General features: G+C 45.5%; 1 protein-coding gene across 3 annotated transcripts in view; it reads left to right on the top strand.

Moving 5' to 3' along the window:
• The window catches only part of ITGA9 (integrin subunit alpha 9), a 376,700-nt gene that overhangs the window by 6,000 nt on the left and 347,373 nt on the right, over positions 1–23,327 (top strand). For 2 of the 3 annotated variants that reach the window (XM_055283188.2, XM_055283178.2), the window contains exons 2-4: positions 12,616–12,743; positions 14,958–15,064; positions 23,101–23,224. In XM_055283188.2, the coding sequence (XP_055139163.2) occupies positions 12,616–12,743; positions 14,958–15,064; positions 23,101–23,224 (359 nt within the window). Of the gene's footprint in view, positions 1–12,615; positions 12,744–14,957; positions 15,065–23,100; positions 23,225–23,327 lie in introns of those variants that run through there. The other variant, XM_063612123.1, reaches the window with a different exon arrangement.

Below are 23,327 nucleotides of genomic sequence, written 5' to 3'. Positions count from 1 at the left end.
GTGGTTTCCAGTTTGCTATTTGGGGAACTGAGGCTTACAGAGTTACACGCCTTGTTCGAGGCCCACCCCAGCCTGAGAGATCAATGCACGTTCACTGGGGGCTTGTGTCAGTTTGCATCCTTTAGGAAGCAGTTGCTAGGACAGAGATAGGAGTGTGAGAGAATTGTTGGGGGCGGGTATTGCGTGTGAAAGAGAAATGGGGAAGTTGGATGGGGCAGAGAGAGCCTCTGACTCTATGCAGATCCGATTAAAGTCTCAGTCAACTCAACAGGGATCACTGGGCAGAAATGGCTGTCCTCTGCCAGGGTCAGACATTGGCCGGAGCTGTCTGGGAGGAGCACAGCCCCAGCTGGAATCCTGCAGGAGATCCCCAGAAAGCTGCAGCTGGAGGCTGTCAGCTGACGTTCCCCCTTGCAGCTGAACAGCATGAAGTGACCCACACCTCTGTGGCTGCTCTGGAGCCTGCCACGCGTGAATCACTGTGTTGGGAGGGTGTGAGATGTGCACCTTGGCCTGCAGTGTGGCTGGGGGTCATCTGTCTTTGCTCATACCTCTGTAATCGGTGTGTGGAGTGTTAGGACTGACAGTGGGGCCATTGGAACTGGCCCAGAAACAGAATCCCAAGCAATCGTGCCAGCAGCTGACTCACAAGGTGCCACTTTCTGATGTCGGAGAAGTCACAGGTGATGGATTTCAGAAGAAAGGAGCTCTGCTTTACACTGAGCCATCGAGTTCTCTGAACTGCAAATCCTTTTAGCCAAGTGGGTTTGGCGATCAACCAAAGCAGAATAAAATGTTTTATCCCAACCTTCCTTTTTGCCAGAGGGAGTCCTAGGAAGCCAATGTAAGTCCAAGATTGGGAAAAATCTACAGTCTTTGAAACCACAGGCTCACTTGGTCCACCAATGTCTGTTCTGAGCAAAAAGGACTTCTGTGTTGAGTTTAAATTAGCAACAGTAGCAACAATAACACCAACAGCAGCAACAGTGTATCTGAATATTTAGTAGATGTCAAGTGCTATCTACATTGGTACTCATATCAGCTCATTTAATGTTCCCAACAGTTCTTTCAGCTGGTAGCCATTTGGGCTGCCATAACAAACTGTTACAGGTTGAGTTGCTTATAAATGACAGAATTTGTTTCTCACAGATCTAGAGCCTTGGAAGTCCAAGATCAGGGCCCCAGCAGAGTTGCTGTCTGGTAAGCGGCTGTTTCGTGGTTCATAGATAGTGGTGTTCTCACTCTAAGCTCACACAGTGAAAGGGGTGAGGGAGCTCTCTGGGGCCTCATTTATAAGGGCATTAACTCATTCATAGGTTATATCCTCATGACCTAATCACCTCCCAAAGTCCCCATCTCCAAATAACATTACCTTGGGGTGAAGATTTCAACATACACATTTTGAGGGAACACAAGCATTCAGTCTGTAGCAGCTGGCTGTGATTTTATCCCCATTCATGGAGGGGAAGCTGAGGCACAGAGGCATTATTGCCCAAGTTACATGGCTAATGAGTTGTCGAGCACAGGCCTGTGCCTTTGCCCACCCAGGCTGACTGCCTCTCAGGAAGTCAAGAATCTGAGTTTGGGGGCTTCAGGGCTCTCAAACATCTGTCTTGCGAAGTTCTGTTCTGCCTGCTTTCCTGGAAAAGTTATTGAATTGCAATAGCAGTAGCTTCTCTGCGGCACCCTTTGGGGATGCTTATTCATGACCCACTGGCTACTCTTGGGGGAATGCTAGGGTTCTGTTTTCTGGAGATGTTTGATCACTGAGTGAACAGGGATCCATTGATTCTGCCTAGGACATTTGAAGGGCCTCCTCTCACATTAAGTCTGTCTAGCATTAAGACAGAAGTGTCCTAGGAAAGATGGAGTACTCTGCAATATTCCATGTATCCCCCTAACCTCCTGGGGCGGCTTTGTTACTATCCCCCCATCCACTCTGAGTTCTACTGGCTCCCACCACTTATTTAGGAATCTCTGAATTGGGGAAGGTAGCCATGGTGGCCAGTGTTTCAGAATCACTCCTGGGTTTGCAACTTTATTAAAGAAACCCATACAGAGTCAAACTTTCTGCACCAGTGACCAATAATATGTGAGAGGATGATTTGTATCCTCAAATATTTGAACACTTAATAAAAGGCATGAATGGGTACAAAAAATTAGAATGAGTAAGAACTAGTATTTGATAGCACAACAAGATGACTATAGTCAACAATAATTTGATTGTACATTTAAAAATAACTAAAAGAGTGTAATTGGATCACTTGTAACATAAAGGATAAACGCTTCAGGTGATGGATACCCCATTTACCCTGCTGTGGTTATTACGTATTACATGCCTGTAACAAAATATCTCATGTACCTCATAAATATGTACCTACTGTGTGCCCAAATCTTTTTTTTTTTTTTTTTTTTGTGAGATGGAATATTGCTCTGTCACCCAGCCTGGAGTGCAGTGGTGTGATCTCGGCTCACTGCAAGCTCCGCCTTCTGGGTGCACGCCATTCTCCTGCCTCAGCCTCCTGAGTAGCTGGGACTACAGGTGCCCACCACCACACCTGGCTAATTTTTTCTATTTGTAGTAGATACTGGGTTTCACCATGTTGGCCAGAATAGTCTCGATCTCCTGACCTTGTGATCCACCCGCTTTAGCCTCCCAAAGTGCTGGGATTACAGGTGTGAGCCACCGCACCCGGACTATGTGCCCAAATTAAAAAATAAAAATAAAAAATCATGGAACAAATTTCCTCCATCTTAGCTGATCTCTTGGTGTGTTAAGGCCACCTGGGAGATGGCCTTTCCTACCCCTTCCTATCTAGTGTCCAAGTGCTGTGATGTATGCGGACCCCAGAGTAAACTTGGTGTTGTGCAGTACACACCAGTAGGCAGCATTGCAGAGGGTCTTGGCACCTCTTTTGCACCAGGATGGGTCCTAGAGGGTGGATGTTCCAGATTCAGCTGAGTAGTGTTCTTCCTGTCTCTACCTTCATTGAATCCCCAGTTCCACAGCAACAACCAGATCCACGATTTTTGTGCCATAAAAAGGGGCACTGCTGAGATGCACAAGTGCCTGGTGGCCAAGAGAGTGGGCTCCAGCATTAGCCCTGCCCCAGCCTGCCTTACTCAGCCCTCTGCTTAGGAGCTGTGTGATCTTGGCCAATTACTTCAGCTGTTTGAACCTCAGTTTCCTTTTCTGTAAAGAATAATAAGGGTACATCCCTCATTAGGTTGGTGGGGGCATTAAATGAGATGATGTCTGCAAAGCCCAGAGCACAACACGGCACACAGTAAGCCCTTGATAGATGCTGGTAGTTATTTCTCTTGTTACTTGATCTGATTTATGAAACTAATGGTCTTTTTCATCCTGACTTGAGATGCTGAGTTTTCTTTCAGTATTTTTGTTGATTCATTCATTTATTCATCAGACTTTGAATGTTGACACTCAACACTGAAATGAATGAGATATTCTAACATAGACACACTCTTCATTATGTGTGGCCTCTAACATTTTCGTTATGCTCTACATAAATCTGCATTTTTGTGCATTCATTTACACCCTGTCTGCTTCCAAAAAGGATCTGAGATGGCTGCTTTAAATGGAGATCTTTGGGATTGTAAATCCTAGAATTTTGCCTGCCTGTTTCTTCTCTGTGTTCTTGGAAAGCCAAGGAGCAGATGGGAGGCCACCCTTGTTATGGCCTCCCAATAAGGAGGCTCCAGATAAGTCTGGGAGGTAGATCTACAGTTCCAAGGTGGGATACTTTTTTAAAAAGTAAATGTAAACGTATTGCCATATTTCTCTTGAAAAAAAGTTATTACAAGAAACCAACAAGAAGATATCAAGGCTTTTTCTTAGATCTGCCAAAAGTCTGTAATTTGCTCTACCCTTTGGATTTTAGTGTTCACTTGATGCTTTCAGATGTGGAAGGAAAACCTCAGTCCTTTTGCCTTGCCTCCTTCTCCAGCTGCCTCCCCTCAGTGTGTCTGCCAAGACCTGAGCCCCAGGCCGGGGCAGTAGTCTCTGACCCTTCACTCCCTGACACACAAGCTGGGGACCAATATCACTCCAAGGCTGGACCCTGCCCCTGTGCCTCTGCTTTTCCCAGTTGAGCATGGACTCCACCAATTTCATTCTCTGACTTAGCATTATGTGGTATGGATTGCACTGCTCTCCCTCCATTTATTTACTCTAACCTAGGCTCTCCAGGATAAAAATTATTATTGCCAACCTTTTATGAATACTTCCTGTATGCCAGAACCACTGTGTTCATAGTTCCCTTTATGCAGAGTGGGCTACCACTGCTGAAGCACAGAGAAGCCAAGTAACTTGTCCAGGGTTACCCAGCAAGTAAGTAAATTACAGAGTTGTGCTTTGAACCAAGGTGGGACTGATTTAATGCTAAACTGACTGTTCTTGGGGTTAAGCCATGCTGCCCTCCCTATCTCCACCTCCATCAAGGCCCTGTCCGAGGTATCAGGTTTCTAAGGAAAAAGGAGAAGGGCCCTGAAAGGAAAAGGGCTTCTTTGGAGAGCGTTTGTGTCTGCTCTTGGCCTTGCAGATAAAATACCATAATCTACTCTTGCTAGTCCAGCCATCCTGGGGTGCATGGTCCCCGAAACACTTTCATCTGCCTTTTCCTTTTGTGCCTCATCACTGCCCTGGGAGGGGGATCATGCATTTGTTATTATCCTTGTTTTACAGAAAAGGAAAGGAAGGGTCAGAATGGCCAGGAGACTTGTCTAAAGTCACATAGCTGTAGCTGACACACTCCTGGGTGTGACTTCGGATACACTCTTCAGGGCTTATTCTACCACTCCACCATGACTGTCCCATCTGTGGGCCCTCAGTAAAAGTCTGTGGTCCTGGTTGGTGATGAGATTCCTTTGAGGGAGGGAAAGGAGACCAGGTAGCTAAGGAGCCATAGCAATAGTTGTCAGCTGCATAGTTGAATAATTGGTTTGGACTTAGCAGGAATTAGTGGGCGATGGAGTTACCACGGTCCAGATTCCATCAGAAGTGGCATGCCTTAGCTTGATGATGTATCTGTTTTCTATCACCACAATAGTGCTGCATCCCTAACAAACCACCCAGAAACTTAGTGGCTTAAATCAACCACCACCTGTAGCTTATTCTGTGGTTGGCAACTTAGGTTGGGTTCAGCTGGGTGGTTCTTCTGTCCTCTGCAGGACTCACTCATGCATCTGTGGTCAACTTCTGGGTTAGCTGGTTGGCTGGCTGGCAAAGGATGGCTTCAGCTGGGAGGGCTTATTTGTGCTCCATGTGTATTTCATCCTCTCGCAGGCTAGCCTGGGCTTGTACACATGGTGGTTGAGTAGGGTACCAACAGAACAATCAGAAGCTTGCATGATTTCTTGAAGCCTAAGCTCAGAAGTCAAACCATGCCCCTGCCACATTCTTTTGGCCAATGTAAGTCACAGGTCCAGCCTACATCAAGAGGAGGCAGAAACACATTTCATCTCTTGACAAGAGAAGCTGCAAAGTCACACTGAAAAGAGCAGGGATACAGGAAGGATGGGGAATTGTGGCCACTTTGTAATATATTACTGGTGGTGAAAGCATCCTGGCCATCCCTGAATTACTGTGACAGTCTGAATAAATTCCTGCCCAGTGCACCAGAAAAGGGAACAAGGTTCTATTAACCTAAATAGCAAACACAGAGAGAGGCTCTCTAAAAGAAAATGTTTACTCAGGAATAGGGCATTGCAGTGGGAATACATGTGTCACAGTAATCTGTGTGCATATTCAGGGAGGTAAAGGAAAACAAAGGATTTTAAAGGGAAAATGAAGATTACCTAATTGTTTTGAGGTAATTATCCTTGGATACAAGGATCAGTAACAAGGGTGGCACCAATTTCAGGTTGGACAGAGAGTTGCTAGGTAGATTTCCTCGCAGAAGGTGTGTGTGTGTGTGTGTGTAAGGTTGTGATGGCCTTTGTGCAAGATTGTATTTTTGCAGATTTTTTTGTGCTAGTTCTTGTTATCAGTTGTTTGTGCATGAAAACCTTTCCTTCATGGCCTCCCACAGCTGTATTTGTCAGGTTTTTTTTTTTTTTTTAAACACAAGTGACTCCATTTTGATTCTGACAACTTTTGCAATTCTAAGGATCTATGAGCTCTTGGGTGCTGCCAGGAGTTGGAACTGGGATGAGTTGGGTGTCAAGGTGTTTGGCCTACTGCTGCCCAGCAGACTAACATTTCTTTGAACACCTACTTTGTAGCAGGCACTATGATGGGTGCTTTATAAACATTCTTTTGCTTAAACCTTACAAGAAACCTTCTTAGGTACACTTTTATCCCTCTTGTTTTACAGAAGAGGAAAACTGAGGCTTGGAGTGGTTAAGACACTTGTCTAAGAGACACAGCTTGTCAGCAGTAGAGGCAGGACTTAAACCCTGTGTTACTGCCTGTGCTTCTTACATTGTATCACCATGCATAACTTTCCCATAAAGCTTAGAAGCCAGGTAGAACTGCTGGCTTAAAACCCTAGAAAGCAGTCAGTATCCACTGCTTAAACACCAGGAGCCTCAGTTTCCCCAAATATAGGAAGAGCTTATGAGGCCTTTCAGGTCCCAAGGCTCCGTTGGGCAAGCATTGGTCCCTAGTGAGTCCCCTCCCTCTGGAAATGAGGGTTTGATGTGGTCAGAGGTGGCTATCCTGGCACCAGCTCTTCCTTTACTCAAGCCTTGACTGCTTTCTGCCCAGTAAGGGATGCGGACAATTCCTGGGGTTACTCCGTGGTGGACACACAGTGAAGAATTTGACTCATGTAACCAAAACGTGGGTTCCTGGGGAAGCTTTGGCTTTGGGATCAAATGCCTGAAAGCAAACCTAATGGGTTTAAAGTTTTTAATCCCCAGTTGCTGTCCTCAGTCTGGCTATAATTTTGCCTGTGGAATCGCTGCTGTGGTGTTTGTGGGGAGGGAGGGAATCTTTGAGACACTGTCAGTTCTCAGTCCTGCCCAGGGAGGCAGCTGCAGCTCAGTCCTTCTCTGTCACCCGCTCTCCAGAGAATTTGCCTGCAGATTACCCTCAAAACGTGAGAGGTTCAGAGAGAGGTGGGCAGCTGGAATGGAGCCTTCACAGACAGCTTGACCACACACAGGGAGCAAAACACACGAGAGGCTGCCTGACAGGATGGCCATGAGCAAGAAGGCACACTCGTGAGCATAACCAGTGTTGGTGGATGAACCGATGCACCCACACTTCCAAAGCACTGCTTATTAAGAGAGGCAAACCTCTGATGAACACCATGACAGCAGTGTCAATGCTTTGGAAAAGCAAGGTGATTGAAGTTCACCTTTTGAGTCACCTGAGCCTGATGGGGAGGAGAAAGTCTTCTTTTCTCTTCCAAACCCCAGCATGCCCTTTGACATGACGGAGCTTTCACATCAGAGTTCTTACTTCAGAGCTGCGCTCAAGGCTCACTGGGGCTTTCTCAGGTGGGGATTACATATGTGAGCAGCTGGCACCAGAGTGGGCACTGGGTACCTGTTGGTTCCCTTTTCCTCCTTTCAGGCTGATGTGGGGTGGGTAGAATAGGGCATGGGTGATGTATTTGACTACTGGGGTGCATGCTACAGCTTGGCATCTTAACATGAATAACCATCTTAACCTCCTGTGGCCACCTGCTTCCCTATCTGTAAAATGGGGATAATATTAGTACCTCCCGTAGGGTTGCTGTGAAGACTAAATTTGATCCTGCCCATAATGAGCCGCACCCAGCACCTGCACACTCTGTGTGCCTGCTACATGCTGGTTGCCCTAATTAGAAATTTAGAGTCCTGCATTGATGAGAGGACCTAAAAGGCTTGTGAGGCCGGGCACAGTGGCTCAGGCTTGTAATCCCAACACTTTGGGAGGCTGAGGCAGGTGGATCACCTGAGGTCAGAAGTTCAAGACCAGCCTTACCAATATGGTAAAACCCCATCTCTACTAAAAATGTAAAAATTAGCTGGGCGTGGTGGCGTGTGCCTGTAGTACCCAGCTACTAGGGAGAATGAGACAAGAGAATTGCTTGAACCCGGGAGGTGGAGGTTGCAGTGAGCGGAGATCGCCCCATTGCACTCCAGCCTGGGTAACAGCAAGACACCGTCTCAAAAAAAAAAAAAAAAAAAAAAAAGGCCTTTGAGTTTGTGGCATCTTTAACTAGGGATGGGATAGGAGGAGAGCCTTGCTTCCCAAGCACAACTTCTTCTACTGGCTCCAAATGAACATAATTATTTGTAATCAGTTTAGGTAGTTACATAGTACTTCTTAAACTATAATCACCTGGAGAGCTTGTTAAAATGCACTCTAATTTAATGGGCTGGGGCCTAAGATTCTGCATTTCTGACAAGTGCCAGGTGTTCCCCATGCTGCTGGTCTGAGGACCACACTTGAAGTAGCAAGCAAAGCAGAGAAGTAGCTTGATGCTTTGTTGATGGCAGCCTGTTGGTGGGGACACTCAGGCCCTTTTATGTGGTAACCATAGTGGAAAGGAACATTGTCTTGTCGGGAGTACCAGGAGAGTTGGGGCGATGTTTGAAGTGGCTAGGATGTCTTTTTATAACTCAGCAGATGGCATCTTTTCAGTGGCTTGTTCTGAACTCTGGGCCACGGTAATCTCTTTATCCCTTGGGATCAGCCTGGTAAACAGCCAGCTGAATTAACTTCAGAAAAGACTCACTCATGGGCTGGCCTGCGGTAGTCTTGCTGGACGGTGGCCTAGGTACAGAGCAGTGCCGGGCTGCGGAGGAAGCCAGGATGTTCTGTAAACACATAGATACAAGCACATTCCCGTGTGCCACCCCGTGAGTGTCATGCATGTGTGTGTGCATACCCCCTTATCTCTAGCCTCATTTTCCATCGCACAGGATTTGGGAAAAACCTTTCATCTGACCAGCTGATCAGAAGTTTTGAACTGAAAGGTTGTTATCAGGGTTTGAATCAGCCATTGTTGTTAGAACCATTGAGTACCGTGGGCTTGGAAGGAAATAATAATTCAGCAGGTTCCTTTCCACTTTAGATTTTGGTGTAAACTTTGTCCCTCTCAGTCTTGGCTCTAGGCTGGAGGAAGCAGTGCCTGGGAATTAAGCTCTCCAGGGTCCCCTCTTGCGTAGATAACCTATGAATCTGTGTCTGTGAATTTGGAGCCATGGCATTATCTGAAATTTCCAGGGTTCCAATGCCAGTTTGGGAGACACAGTGGAGGAAGAACCTGTTGTTTCTTGCAGCCATTTCCCTTCCCTTGGATGTGATGAATTCTCACTCTTGTGAATTTTTTGTGATTTTTGTAAAATAAATTACAAGTGGCAATTAGTCACTGTGCTGATGTAAATCTGGAGTTGGTGGGAATTTTTGGATGCTGCTCTGTGGCCCTGGGGTTTTTGAGTGGAAGAGGTATTTTATGCTCCCCAGGTCTTAGAACCTGACCTGTGGAAAGGCTGAGGATGTTTCAGCAGTTTAGACAGGGCAAACTGCTAATTCTTCTCACCTGTGAAAACAGCTGGTCTTAAAGAGCACAATCCTTGACTTACCCCAGTGGCTCTAAAGCTCAGCCCCCAGAGCAAGAGGGAAAATTGATCCCTTAATGTGGCTTTCTTCTCACTGGAGTTCTGTTTTGTACGTCATTGTGCATTTGAGTTAGAGCAGACAAGGGCTAGCCAAACTGCTCTTGTGTGGGTGAGGGAGGCGATGTGGTCTGTTTGGGAAAGTGCTTGCTTCGATTTCCAAAGGGCTGTGCGTTCCAGCCCTGCTTCTGCTTGGGAATTCTGCAGTTGTGCCCAGCTAACACCTGGGGAGGAGCATCCCAGGGCATTATTGAGAAGCCACAGGGCAGCCTGGGTACCTGCACCATTGGGAGTCTTGCTTCTCTCACTCCCCAGCAGGGCATCTTCCTCATGGAATCAGATACAGACCCTCCAAGACTGACCTGGAAGGAGACACTCCAGTGAGGAGTGGGTCTCCCTGGCTCTTTGTACCCTCCAATTCTTCAGGTTCTAGGTGTCGAGGTCAGGGCAGTGGGAATTAAGATGGGACCCACACACATTCCCATGAACCTTAACACCATGTCTCTGAGCCAGGTTAGTGACGATGTCCTTTGTGGTATCTGCCAGCCTTTGCTGGAGTCCCCTTTGAAGGCCTCAGACTTCTGTTGTATGATGTGGAGGCCTTGTTTGTCTGCCCCTTTGCCTAGCTGGAGTGTTGCAGGAGGAGCAGTAGCATTCCAAGACCAGGGTGCGGTGAATGACTGAGATCCCAAGATGAAGATGGCTTTCAGGGCAGAGGGAGGGGAGCCTGGGTCAGCTTTCTACATCCCCAGGAAAGCTGTCCAGGGTCATCCTAACCTCTGCTAAACACCTTTTCCACAAATACATAATATGTAATGCACTCTGTTCCAAGGCCTGTGGGAGATGATCTATTTCACGATACGGAAGAAACCCTCGCGAGGTGAATTCCCTCTCTTTTCTAGGCTGCTGGAGATAAGGAACAATGCCTGTTCTCACTAAGGAGTGGCTTGGCGTTTTCTACTCTTTGAACATCAGTGTGGATTTTGTTTAAAGTCTCATTGTCCAAGACCTTTTCCAAATGGTTTGTAGCTCAGCACAAACCGTGCCTGATTAGTGTTGTTTAGTATTCTTTACTATAGATCTTCTTTTGACTGCTTTCCGGAAACAATGCATAAAACTGTAGGTCAGCATTATTTTCGTAACATCTGGAGGGGAGCTTACTGCCATTTCCCCCGTGTTCTGCACTCACACAGGCCCAAACCTGCCTCTTCTGTCTTCTGGGTGGGTCTTGCCCCTTTCCTGTAGCCGGGGATGCTCCTGCTGGGGATGGCCCACCCTCGGCAGCTTTTCAGTTCAAGATGGAGGATGCAGAGGTTCATTCTTGCTCCGGTTTGCATGCAAACTATTCTATTTCTGTTTTGCAGTGGGAGAGAGGATACCATTTATAATTCCGCACTGCTGCTATTTTTTTTCCTATTTGCCCCTAAATGTCCATGCTGTGTGTGTGGTGGGTGGCAGGAAGAGGAGGGGGAGACAGAAGAGAAATAGCGTTTCTAAATTTTCTATTTGTTACTGAAATGTAACACATCCAGGAAAGTGTCCATATCATATACAGTTATCACAAATTTGTGTAATGTCACTGAGGTTGAATGACAACATTATCAGCACCCCCAGCAATTCCCCTAATTACAACCCTGCTTTCTCCTCTCCAGAGGTAACCATTATCCTGCCTTCTAACACTATAGTTAAATTTCACCTGCTTTTGAACTTTAGATAAATGGAATCAGACTGTGAGTATGCTGTTGTATCTGGCATCTTTTGTTCAGTATTGTATTTGTGCAATTCATCTCTGTGGTTGCAGTTGAATGCTGTTCATTTGTTTTCATTGCTGCATAGAACTCTTTTTTTGTTTTGTTTTTGAGACAGAGTCTCACTCTGTTGCCCAGACTGGAGTGCAGTGGCATGATCTCAGCTCACTGCAACCTCTGCCTCTTCGGTTCAAGCGATTCTCCTGCCTCAGCCTCTCGAGTAGCTGGGATTACAGGCACCTGCCACCATGCCCAGCTAATTTTTCGTATTTTTAGTAGAGACAGGGTTTCACCATGTTGCCCAGGCTGGTCTCGAACTCCTAAGCTCAGGCAATCTGCCCACTTTGGCCTCCCAGTGCTGCATAGAATTCTGTTGTATTGCTGTACCATGATTTACCTGTCCATTCTAGCACTGATGGGCCTTTGGGTTTCTTCTTTTTTTTTTTTTTGATATTACATATGCAGCTTTGAACATTTCGCATGTCTCCTGGTAGAAATGTATGCATCTCTATTAGGTATATTCCTAGAAATGGAATTACTGGGTCAAAGGGTAGGTGCATGTTCAGCTTTATTACGAACTGTTGAATAGTTTTCCCAGTGGTTTTAATGGTTTATACTCCCACCAGCAGTGTATGAAGGTTCTAGTTACTCTATATCCTTCTCAGCACTTGGCATTTTCAGTCTTTTTGGTTTGAGCCTTCTGGTTGGTATGAAGTTGAGTTTCTCTGATAACTAACATAGTTGAGCACCTTTTCATGCATTTATTGGCCATTTGGCTATCTTCTTTTGTGAAGTATCTATGCTTGTCTTTGGCCTATTCTGTTGACTTGTCTTTTCTTATTAATCAATGAGGAGTTTTTAAAATAGATTTTGGATAGGAACCTTTTGTTGGTTGTACGTGTTCCCAACCATCCATCGCAGTCTCCTGGGTAGCTGGGACTAAAAGCGTGTGCTGCCTTGCCTGGCCATTTTTTTTGTGAAGATGGGATTTGCCATGTCACCAAGTCTGGCCTGGAATTCTTGGGCTCAAGCGATCCACCCACCTCGGCCTCTCAAAATGCTAGGATTACAGGCATGAGCCACCACATTTGGCCTCCTTAAGCTTTAATGTGCCTGGGGAAGATCTAACAGGTTTCACTTTAGGACCTCTCCCCCAAGCCCACACAGAAAAGTATAATAATATGATTTTCAAAGTGAGCACTCAGAGAGCCCACCTGTGGTTGGGTGAATACTTAGCCATTTGCCTCCTATTTTCTTATCGTAGGGTGTGACAGAATGCCTTTTTCTCTTGCTGCAGGGTCCTTGTGGGTGCACCAAAGGCAGATTCCAAATACAGCCCTTCAGTGAAGTCTCCTGGGGCCGTGTTTAAGTGCCGTGTTCACACCAACCCTGACCGGAGATGCACCGAACTGGACATGGCTCGAGGTGGGTGACAGTTACTGCTGTAGTGGAAATGGGTTCTGTACCCTTATACCTTGCTCTTCTTCTTCCCAGAATGGCCTGATCATTCACTCACCCATCCATCCTTCTCTCCTTCCCTCCTTCCTTCTCTCCAACAAACATGTATTGAGTATGTAATAGTTATTAAGCACTGGGATACACCAGTGAACAAAACAAACAAGGATCCTGCCATCCATAGCCCCATAAATTAGTGGGCAAAAGAGATATTAAGACAAGTAATTGAGAGAGGAAAGACTAGAGGGAAGGTGAGTATTTGATTTATCTAGATCGGAGGGTCAAGAAAGGTCTGGGACCTTTCGACACGATTAGAAGGATGCGTAGTTGTTAGCTGGGCAGGTGCAGGAAGCACAGCCTCCAAACAGAGGTGCTATTTGGAAGCACAGAGAGAGGTTGTGCAGCTGGAGAGGGAGCCAGGAGAGTGGAGCACAGGAGGGCAACAAGGCAGGCTGGGGCCAGGCCACATGGGGCCTAGCAGGCCAGGGCAGGGTGGCCGGAATTTTATTCTGTGTGTGAGTGGGGAGGCCACTGAAATCAATTTTAGGTGTTACATTTTAACTAGGGAAAGATATGATCAGATGGATGTTTTTAAAAGCTCAGTTTGGGCTGGGCATGGTGGCATATGCCTGTAATCCCATCACTTTGGGAGGCTGAGGTGGGCAGATTGCTTGAGCCCAGAAGTTCAAGACCAGCCTGTGCAACATGGTGAAAGCCTATCTCTACTAAAAATACAAATATTAGCTGAATGTGGTGATGCATGCCTGTAGTCCCACCTACTCAGGAGGCTGAGGCAGGAGGATCACTTGAACCCAGGAGGTCAAGGGTGCAGTGAGCTGAGATTGTGCCACTGCACTCCAGCCTGGGTGACAGAACTGAGACTCTGTCTCCAAAAAGATAAAAAAATAAAATAAAAGCTCACTTTGATCTAGCAGAAAATATAAGATCTTTGGAATCAGATGGTTCTGACTGGGTTCAAAGCCCAGCGGGGACTGATTGGGAATGTCCTGTAGCTTCTTGGGCCTCAGTTCCCTCACCTTCAAAATCAAGACTGATATACCTACCTCACAAGGATGGTCTTGAGAAGATTGAGATGATACAGGTGAGTACACAGAACTGTGCTTGGCACATCAGTACAAAGGAGCTATTTTGTTATAATCGTCACTGCAAGCATTTCTTTCTCCAAAGTCTTTTTGCATAAAGATTTTCTAATTTTTTTGTTGTTTTTTGTTTTTTTTGTTTGTTTGTTTTTGAGACAGAGTCTTGCTGTGTCACCCGGGTTAGAGTACAATGGTACAATCTCGGCTCACTGCAACCTCTGCCTCCCAGGTTCAAGCGATTCTCCTGCCTCAGCCTCCAGAGTAGCTGGGATTACAGGTCTATGTTACCACCTTTGGCTAATTTTTATGTTTTTAGTAGAGACGGGGTTTCACCATGTTGGCCAGGCTGGTCTCGAACTTCTGGCCTCAAGTGAACCGCCCACCTCAGCCTCCCAAAGTGCTGGGATTACAGGTGTGAGCCACCATGCCTGGCCAAGAAGTTCCAGTTATTTTTTAAATAAAGAGTTATTATGATTTTCTTTAGCAGAAAAAGAGGTTTGTGAACTGTTACTGGTGCAGAACAAATTAAGGAGCTTGCTTCAGAACATAAATCAAGGCTGTGCCTCTTTCCGTGAGAAAGCCTTGCCATGTGGTTGGACACAGTGGCTCATGCCTATAACCCCAGCACTTCGGGAGGTTGGGGTGGGCGGATCACTTGAGGTTAGGAGTTTGAGACCAGCCTGGGCAACATGGTGAAAACCTGTCTCTACTAAAAATATGAACATTAGTGGGATGTGGTGGCGCACACCTGTAATCCCAGCTACTTGGGAGGCTGAGGCAGGGCAATTGCTTGAACCTGGGAGGCAGAGGTTGCAATGAGCTGAGATCATGCCACTGCACTCCAGCCTGGACGACAGAGAGAGACTGTCTCAAAAAAAAAAAAAAAAAAAAGAAAGAAAAAGAAAGCCTTGCTATGTAAAAAAACAGTTGTCTGGATTAAACAGTATAGTACATAGTGATGGAGTTGATTTACATTTTGTGGAAAGTTCCTTATTTCCTCATAGGGCTGTGGACCACCCTTTGAAAAGCAGCCAGCAGAACATCACTCCTCAACCCAAGTCTGGCTCTTCTCCTCTTTCTCCAGGGAAGAATCGGGGCACGTCCTGCGGAAAGACCTGCCGGGAAGACCGTGACGACGAGTGGATGGGGGTGAGCCTGGCCCGACAGCCCAAGGCTGATGGCCGTGTGTTGGTAAGTCCCTCCTGGGGGTGCCGTGGGAAGGGGTTGGCACTCTGAGAATGAATGATCTGTTAGGAAGGCTGGATGGCATGGTGACAAGTGCATGGCTTTGAGGTTGCTTATTCTGGACTACTGCTTAGACAAATGACTTATCTTCTTATTTTCTTTATCTGTCAAATGTGAATAATGTCTGTCCCAAGGTGCTGAGATGTGACTATTGAAAAATAAAACACATGTGAAAAGTGCTTTGTACATCTCATTCATTACATAGGTATTTGTGTGTGTGTGTGTCTTAAATTGAGGTATAATTTACAGTACACAAATCTTAAGATTACAGTCTTGATTTTCACAATTGTAAACACCTGTGTAACCATATGCCCACCGAGATATAGAATATTTCCATCATCCCAAAAGTCTCCAATGTCCCTTTCCAGCCACCTCCTCCCACCTGAGACAACCACAGCTGTGATTTGTATAATACATTACTTTTGCTTTTTCTAGAATTTTATATAAATGGAATCCTACAGGATGTGCTTTTATATAAGACTTCTTTCACTCAAAATAATATTTTCTGAAATTAATCCCTATTGTATGTATCAGTAGTTCATTCCTGTTTATCTCAACATAATATTACATTTTATGAAATGAATGTTATTTTTAACTAGTCATTTATTGGACCTCCAAAGTGCCTATGATGTATTCTGATCCATAGGTGCTTTGAGGGAGATAGAAAGAAAAGTCTTTGCCTTTGAGACTCCTGAGATCCTGGAGTGTGCTGTGCAGTAAGATAGCCACCAGCCCTGTGTACTTATTTAAACTTAAATTTATCCTAATTAAACTAGAAATTCAGGTTTTTAGTCATATTAGCCACATTTAAATGGCTCAATAATCACAAATGGTTACTGGCTACTCTATTGGAAAGCACAGAGAGAGAATATTTTCATCATCACAGAAAGTTTTATTAGACTCAACACAAAAGGAGTTTCTAACTGCTGCAGAGGTTTTGTTTTTGTCAATTTTTCCTTTAAACTTTTCTGTGAGGTATAATACTAAAGCACTTAACACGCCCAGCTGTGAGTGTACAGTCTGGTGGGTTTTTTTTCACACATGTACACTTATGCATCCCCATTGCCAGTAGTCCGGAAGGACCCCTGCACCCTTTCCCAGTCAGTTCCTCTGCCTTTGGTGAGTGAACAACTATTCTGACTTCATAGACTTTCTCTTGCCCTTGACTTTTATCAGAAGCTGTATGAAGATTTTTATTATAAAAGCATAAGCTCAAGAAGGGAAAGTAATACTAGCTGCCGCTTATGGAGGGCTTCATTTGGGTCACATGCTGCAAAGCTGAGGGTTTCGTGTGTATTTTATCCCAGGGGAAACAGGTTTTCCTTAAGGAACTAGGCAAAGTGTTTTTGTCCCCTCTCTAAGGAGCCCACTTTTGTGTTAAACTTCTTCATGGCATAAGCTGTTAATCCGAATTCCATCCTCAGCACAATTAAGCATCTCCCCCTTGTCGGGCCCCTTGGGAGAGGAGGAAGCAGCTGGATGCTGTCGCCAGCATCGTGGGGGCCTCCCTCCTGGAAGCCGTTGTAGGTCCTGCAGAGGCTCCCTGAGCCCGCTGTTTGCCTTGGTTTCCAGTCCTTTCATCACTGTCATGGCTGGCCCTGGACCCTCTCCAAACTTCCACATTCCTCCAGGCATGGTGGCCTGACCCTGACTGGACACATGGGCCCCAGAGGGGCTGAACCCTTGTCTACCATTCTGGGGAAAGAAAGGGAAGAAGCTGACTCATCTGTAAATCAAAGGGCAGCCCGAGGTCCTGATTCAGAACAAAGAGGAGGTGGTGGCCCTGTGGCAGCATAACACAAGATGCTCTTAAGGGCATCGAGCCTAGAGTCAGAGTTTGCTCCTGTGAAAATATTTCCTCTCTGCAAGGAAGGATAACCTCTCTGTGGCTGAGGGCTTGTTTCCAGAGGGGCAAGACAGAATTCTGTGTTACCACAGATCGGTATCACAAAGGAGTCATTTCTGGGGACAGTGAACAGCAATGAGGACCACAGGGAAGATTTAGCAAAGGGAGCCAAGAAGGCAGCACTGGAGCATTTGTGGATAATGGTGCCATGGATAGTGCTGTCTAATTAATTGCATGCAGGACTATTTTTTTAATGTTTTATGAAATGATTGCATCATCCACTCGGTAAGCCACTGTATATGGGTGCTGGGCAAAGAGGAGCATCTGACACCATCTGCTTTCCTTGTGCCTTTTGTTTGTTTTTCTAATTGTGGTCAAACACATAACATAAAACTTACCACCTTAACCATTTTGAGTGTACAGTAGTGGTAACTGTATGGCACGTTGTTGTACAACAAACCTTTAAACTTTATCTTGCAAAACTTACATCCATTGAACAACACTCTCCTTTTTCTCCTTCCCCTGGTTCCTGGCAACATTGTATTTCTATTAAGAGTTTGACTACTTTAGATCTCATGTGAGTGGAGTGTGGTGTTCGTCCTTTTGTGACGAACTTATTTCATTTAGCATAATGTCCTCAAGGTTCATCTATATTGTAGCATGTGACCGGATATCCTTCCTTTTTGAAGGCAGAATAATATTTCATTGTATGAATTCACCATGTTTTCTTTATTCATCTATTGACGGACATTTAGGTTGGTTCTATCTCCTGGCTGCCATGATGAATGCTGCTATAAATGTGTACCAATATCTCTTTGAGATCTTGTTTTCAATTCTTTTGGGTATACACCCAGAAGTGGGATTACTGGATCATATGGTATTTCTATTTTTAATTTTTAAGAAACCTCCATACTATTTTCCCAAATGGCTGCAGCATTTTAAGTTCTCACCAACAGTGCACAAGGGTTTCAGTGGCTCCACGTCCTTGCCAACATTTATTGTTTTCCGTTTTTTTCTAAATAGTGGCCCTCCTAATGGGTGTGAGATAATGTTTGATTGTGATTTTGGTTTGCATTTCCCTGATGATTAGTAACACTGAGCATTGTTTCATCTGCTTGTTGGTCATTTTAAATCTTTTTTGGAGAAATGTTTAGGTCCTTTCCCCAATTTTAAATTGGATTGTTTGGTTTTTATTGTTGTTGAATTATCCTCATGGCGTTTTGCACATGGGCAGTCTTGCTAGGAAAGGCTTGTCCTAAGTCCCCTCTGCCCCTGCCCCACTCTGTCCTCGGCACTTCTCTTTCTTCCCCTGTATGGGCTCTGCCTCCTCCGTGAAGCCTGTTAAGGGTTTTCTGGAACAAGCTGAGCATCTTTTGTGTCATTAGGAACTCAACATCATCTTGTTACTCATTGTGTGTATAATTTATTTTATGGCCATATGTCCCCTTTTATGGAAGCCACTTGGGGATACAGACCAAATCTTCTGCCCACTTTCATTCTCAGCATCTGGAGCACATCTCTCTAAGGAATGGCGTCTGAAAGTGTGTTTGAATAATACAGGGACTGAGGGTCAATGTTAAAACAATTAGAAACCAAATTAGTTGCCATCTCTTCTTGGTGGCTGATTCTAAGTGGCTTAAGGAAACACCAGGAAACATTCTGTAAAATGTTCCTTGGAAATGACAGGCAAAAACAAGATACAGCGAGTGTCCCTATTTACATTTGGAGGCCTCATAGCCATTTGCTTTTTTCTTTAATGTTTCAATCCTACCTGTCAGAGCTTTCTGGGAGGCAAGTATTTACTTTTAAATTAAAAATAGGAAGGATATGTGTTGTTCAGGTGCATTTTGAGAACTTGAGAGGTGCCTGGGGGTGTAGGCAAGAGACCAGTATCCCCAAGGAGCACAATATTGGATTCCAAAGTTGAGTTTGAAGAGGGAGAGGTGGGCTGGCTTTTTTGAAAGTGGTGTCTAGTGCTGATAGAAAAGCTAAGAACAAACGGAGAATTTGAAAGCTGCAATGGGGCGTGAAATGTCTCAGTGACCAAAGGCATTATGTGGACCATGGACCCAGCAACCAGCTCTGGCAAGGACCAGATTGTTAGGCTGCTCTGGCAGGTTGACCTTGGCTTAGTGCCTGCCCATCTCAGCTCCATGGACACTGTTGCACCTCCCAGGTTTTCCCCAGGAACAAATGATACTGGATGTAAAGATAGCATCAGGATTAGAGGCAAGCCCCTTCCCTTCTCACTCTCTCACCCTGAGCTTCCTGTGTGCAGATGACATTTTAAGAAATGAGCGGGGAGGGGAATCACTTCTTGAAGTAACCACTGAACAAACTCTGTATGGGCATTGACTGCTGGTGTCAGACTTTGGAGGACAACTCAAAATGTTCAAGTCTAATGTCGCCCCTTTTCATCAGACTTGCCAGGGCTCAGACAACAAATAATTTAAGCTTCTAGATTATTTTTGTGCAGAAGCAGTATTCTCTGGTTCTCTTTGTCATTTCCTTTCTAAATATCAGGGCTGTCCTTATCTGTTCAGTGCTTCCCATCTGTCCATTTTTTTTTTTCAAAGCCACAGGGTACATTTTTGCATTTACTTCTGTTGCTCTGTTTCCTGATTTTTTTTTAAAGTGAGCTTTTTATTGAGCTGTAACATACGTGCAGAAAAAGGTATAAATCATCAATGTATACCTCAATAAATTTTCATTAGGTGAACGTCCTCAGAATAACATTTTCACACCCCAGCAGCCCCTTCCCAATGCCCCTCCTGGCCACTCCCTCCTTCTCGGTTGGGGGGCTTCTTAGGGGAGTCTCATGGCATCTCAGCTTCGCTGTGATCCTGCTCCCCACCACACACCATTTTCAGCAGCCAGGCCCAGTTGTGGCCATGCACTGTGTACCTGGATGCGTGACAAAGGCATTGGCCATCTCTATGGCAGGTGGAAATGTAGGAGGGTTGGCAGGGACTGATGTGCCTTTGTGGCCGAGGCACCCGGAAAGTGCCATTACCCACCTCTAGGAGGGATGTGTTGTTTCCATACAACAAAAAAGGCCTTTGAAATAAAGTGTTTATTTTCTTTCTCTTTTTCCTCTTTTGGGAGGAAAAGCAATCCTTATACCTTGAAATGTGTCAGATTCTAAGATTTGGAGTGGGACAAGGCCCTCCTTCCCCTTTCTTATGATTAATTGAAATCTGAGTTTGAGCAAGTCTTGCTGCTTTCAGAGAATGCTCTCCTTCTCCTATTCTTCCCTCACAGCCGAACTCATTTGGAGAGATTGATGGAGTTACTAATGCTTTGGAGACAGTCCCTAGGAATTTTTTTAAAATGTAGTGGTCAGATTGACATGTGTGTATATATAATGATAATCAAGGCTAAACACAGTCTTCTCTTTCTGTAATTTATATTCAGAGACACTTTGCATTGTTTTCCTACATGAATACTTCCTTTGACACTTTGATCTCTGACCTCTCAGAATGCTTTAATTTTAGTTTAGTATGAAATGCAATATTTGGATCTTCTAGGAATTTTCCAAGATCACCCCTTAAATAGTTTATGGCACTTAAAAAATGAGACAATACACCAGACATTAAATACAGCAAAGCCTTCCTATAAGTGTCAGTGTGCAGCTGGCTATCAGACAGCACCGTGATAAACATCCGCCTCTTTTCACAGCCCCTCCAACTCAGAAATACAATAAAACATGGTCAGCCCTTGAAGCCAAGGGCTTTGCTAAGTCCAAAAACTTAGCAAAACCAAAACATAACTGATTTACCCACAAATTAGATAACAATGAGTGATTCAAGTTTGCGAGCCATAAGAATTGAGTCAGAACTTTAAAAATCAATTATTTAGCAGTATGGAGTGATTATTTACTTAGTGATATATTTTTTATAGTTCTCTGCCTCGTATCATTTCAATCTATTTAGAAACCTGCTATTTTAGCACAAAACAGTATCAAGTAGAGGAGTGAATGTGGTTTGCAGCAGAAAAAATAACAATAGATTGTTTTCTGTAGTTTAATGTCATAGGACAAGAGGCAGAATATGGGCAAGCTCAGGTTTTGAGAGTCATTCTGAGTGTGTCCTCTTTTGCCATTGGGCAGAGAGTGGCCTTGTCCAGGACCTTGGTGGCAGTGGCTTGAAGGATGAAGAGCAGAGAGCTTAGAAGGCTGTGATCTTATCATAGAATGATGTCAGGGAGAACCAGGCCCTGAGAGCCCCCTCACTCACTCGGTGACCTGGAGCATTGTGGTTATTTCAGGTGTCCTGGGACACGTGGCAGGGTGCTGTAAAGAGGATAAAGTCACCAGGCCTGCCCCAGGGGGTGGTGGGGTTTGATGGCCTCTCAGGTAGGAATGAGAAGTTTTAAGATGGAAAATGCTTCATAGTGAAACAAGGAAGACTCAGAATTCCTGGATTCCAGTGCTGTTTGCAGCACTTACTAGCTCTGCCACTTAGGCAAAGCACTCTTTGATAGATGGTGCTCTCGTACAGAAAATGGGAATTCTAAAGACACCTCTGCTCACCTTCCAGGGTTGCAGAAGAAGTCAGAGGTAGGCCATAAGAACGCTGAATGTTATCACTTACGAAAACAGTGTGTTTGAGGGAGGCAAACCAAGATGTTAAAAACTGATTATTTTCAAAAGCAATATTTTAAGAAAATGCATTCACTGGCCAGAGTGAAGTGAGTAGTGAATGCCCAGGAGAAGTGGAACGGGCTGGGCAGGGTAGAGTGTGTGCCTCTGAGTAAGCAGGTCGGCTCTTCATCAGCGCAGCAGTGACATCTGGATGTGCAGAGATACGCACGGGAAGTGGGGCCACTGTCATGTCCAAGCAGAAGGCAGGGGCATGTTTGGTGTGGCAGAAGGACGATCCAGGCCTGCATCCTGGCTGCTGGCACTGCTCCAGTGTCTGTTAGCAGAGCTTCCCTGCCTCATGGCGTGTTGTGTAGCTTCAACCCTAGTGCTGAGAGGTTCCTCTGGAGAGCTGGCCAATGCATCTGTCCATCCTCTTCCCCAACATGTGGAGCTCTCATGCACCCCAAGACCCTTGGCCGTGAACCTTCCTTCAGCTTTCTCCTCAGAGACGCCTTCCTTGACTTGCCTGGCAAAACCAGCCACTCCCTGGCATGAGGGAACTTTCTGGTGAGATGGAAATGTTCTGTGTCTTGCTAGGGTCTTGGTGACATGAGTGTGCACACTTGTCAAAGCTTATTTGTGCATTTTGCTGTATGTAAGTTTCCATAAAAAAAAAAACTCTCCACACACATTTACTTCTAGTTAATGAGATGCATGCTGAAGTGTTTCTGTGCGTAGAAACATGGTTGAATATCAGCCATTCCTCCCTTCCCTGCTGTCTCCACATTGGTTCAGTCCCTTGGGCCTGTCAGCTCTGAAGCCACCTCCTTTGCCCATCTCCACTGCCCCTCCTGGTCCAGACCCACATCATCTGTCACCTGGTGTTCATTTGCGATTTTGCCCTCCTGCAGTCTCCACCGGGCAGGCCAAAGTTTGGTCTTTCCAAACTGTCACTTGGATCATGCTTCTCACCTGTGTAAGACTCTCCACTGCTTCCCACTGCAGATCTGCTGAAGTCATAGCCATTCCCACATCCCCCTGTGGTCCGACCTTGGCCACCTCTTTGATCTTATCTCCCTCCCACCATGGTCACTCCGGACCGGCCTTTCTTTCTCTTGAGCCTCTGAGCCTTTCTCATGATGTATCCTTTGCATTCTGCTATCCTTTGAATCCTCCCGGAACCCTCTTCCCGTGTGCTCAGTGTGGTTAGCTCTTCCTCATGCTTCAGGCCTTCGCGACCTCTGGTGGAAACTGTCCTTCCCACTTCCAGATTCTCTATTCTATCACCCTGTTTCTTTCCTTCCCAATGCTCAGGACTAGCTACAATCCTCATTTGTTGATATATTTATTTCCTATCTCCTAGTAGACTCCCAGGGGCTCATTCTTGTTCATGCAGTTTTCTGCCCAGAACAGTGTCTGTTATGAAGGTGTGGCTTCCTGGTCCCTCTGCTCCTCTCTTCTCCCACAGAAAGAAACATCCGGCACTGACAGGAGTCTGCTTTGTGATCTTTTTGGGCCAACTTTCCTGCTCTCAACTGCTCTCTATCCCTTTAGGCCTGTGCTCATCGCTGGAAGAACATCTACTATGAAGCCGACCACATCCTACCCCATGGCTTCTGCTACATCATCCCCTCCAACCTCCAGGCCAAAGGCAGGACGCTGATCCCTTGCTATGAAGGTGAGCATGGATTGATTTTTCCGCATCCCCCTACCCACCTCATTCCCTAAGCCCACCTCCCCACCTCTATGCACCACCAGCTGAACATTTCCCCAGCTTTCCA

The sequence above is a fragment of the Symphalangus syndactylus genome, chromosome 1 (assembly GCF_028878055.3).
Source record: "Symphalangus syndactylus isolate Jambi chromosome 1, NHGRI_mSymSyn1-v2.1_pri, whole genome shotgun sequence".
In the NCBI taxonomy this organism is placed as follows: Eukaryota; Metazoa; Chordata; class Mammalia; order Primates; family Hylobatidae; genus Symphalangus; species Symphalangus syndactylus.
This window is presented reverse-complemented; position numbering and strand designations above follow the sequence as displayed.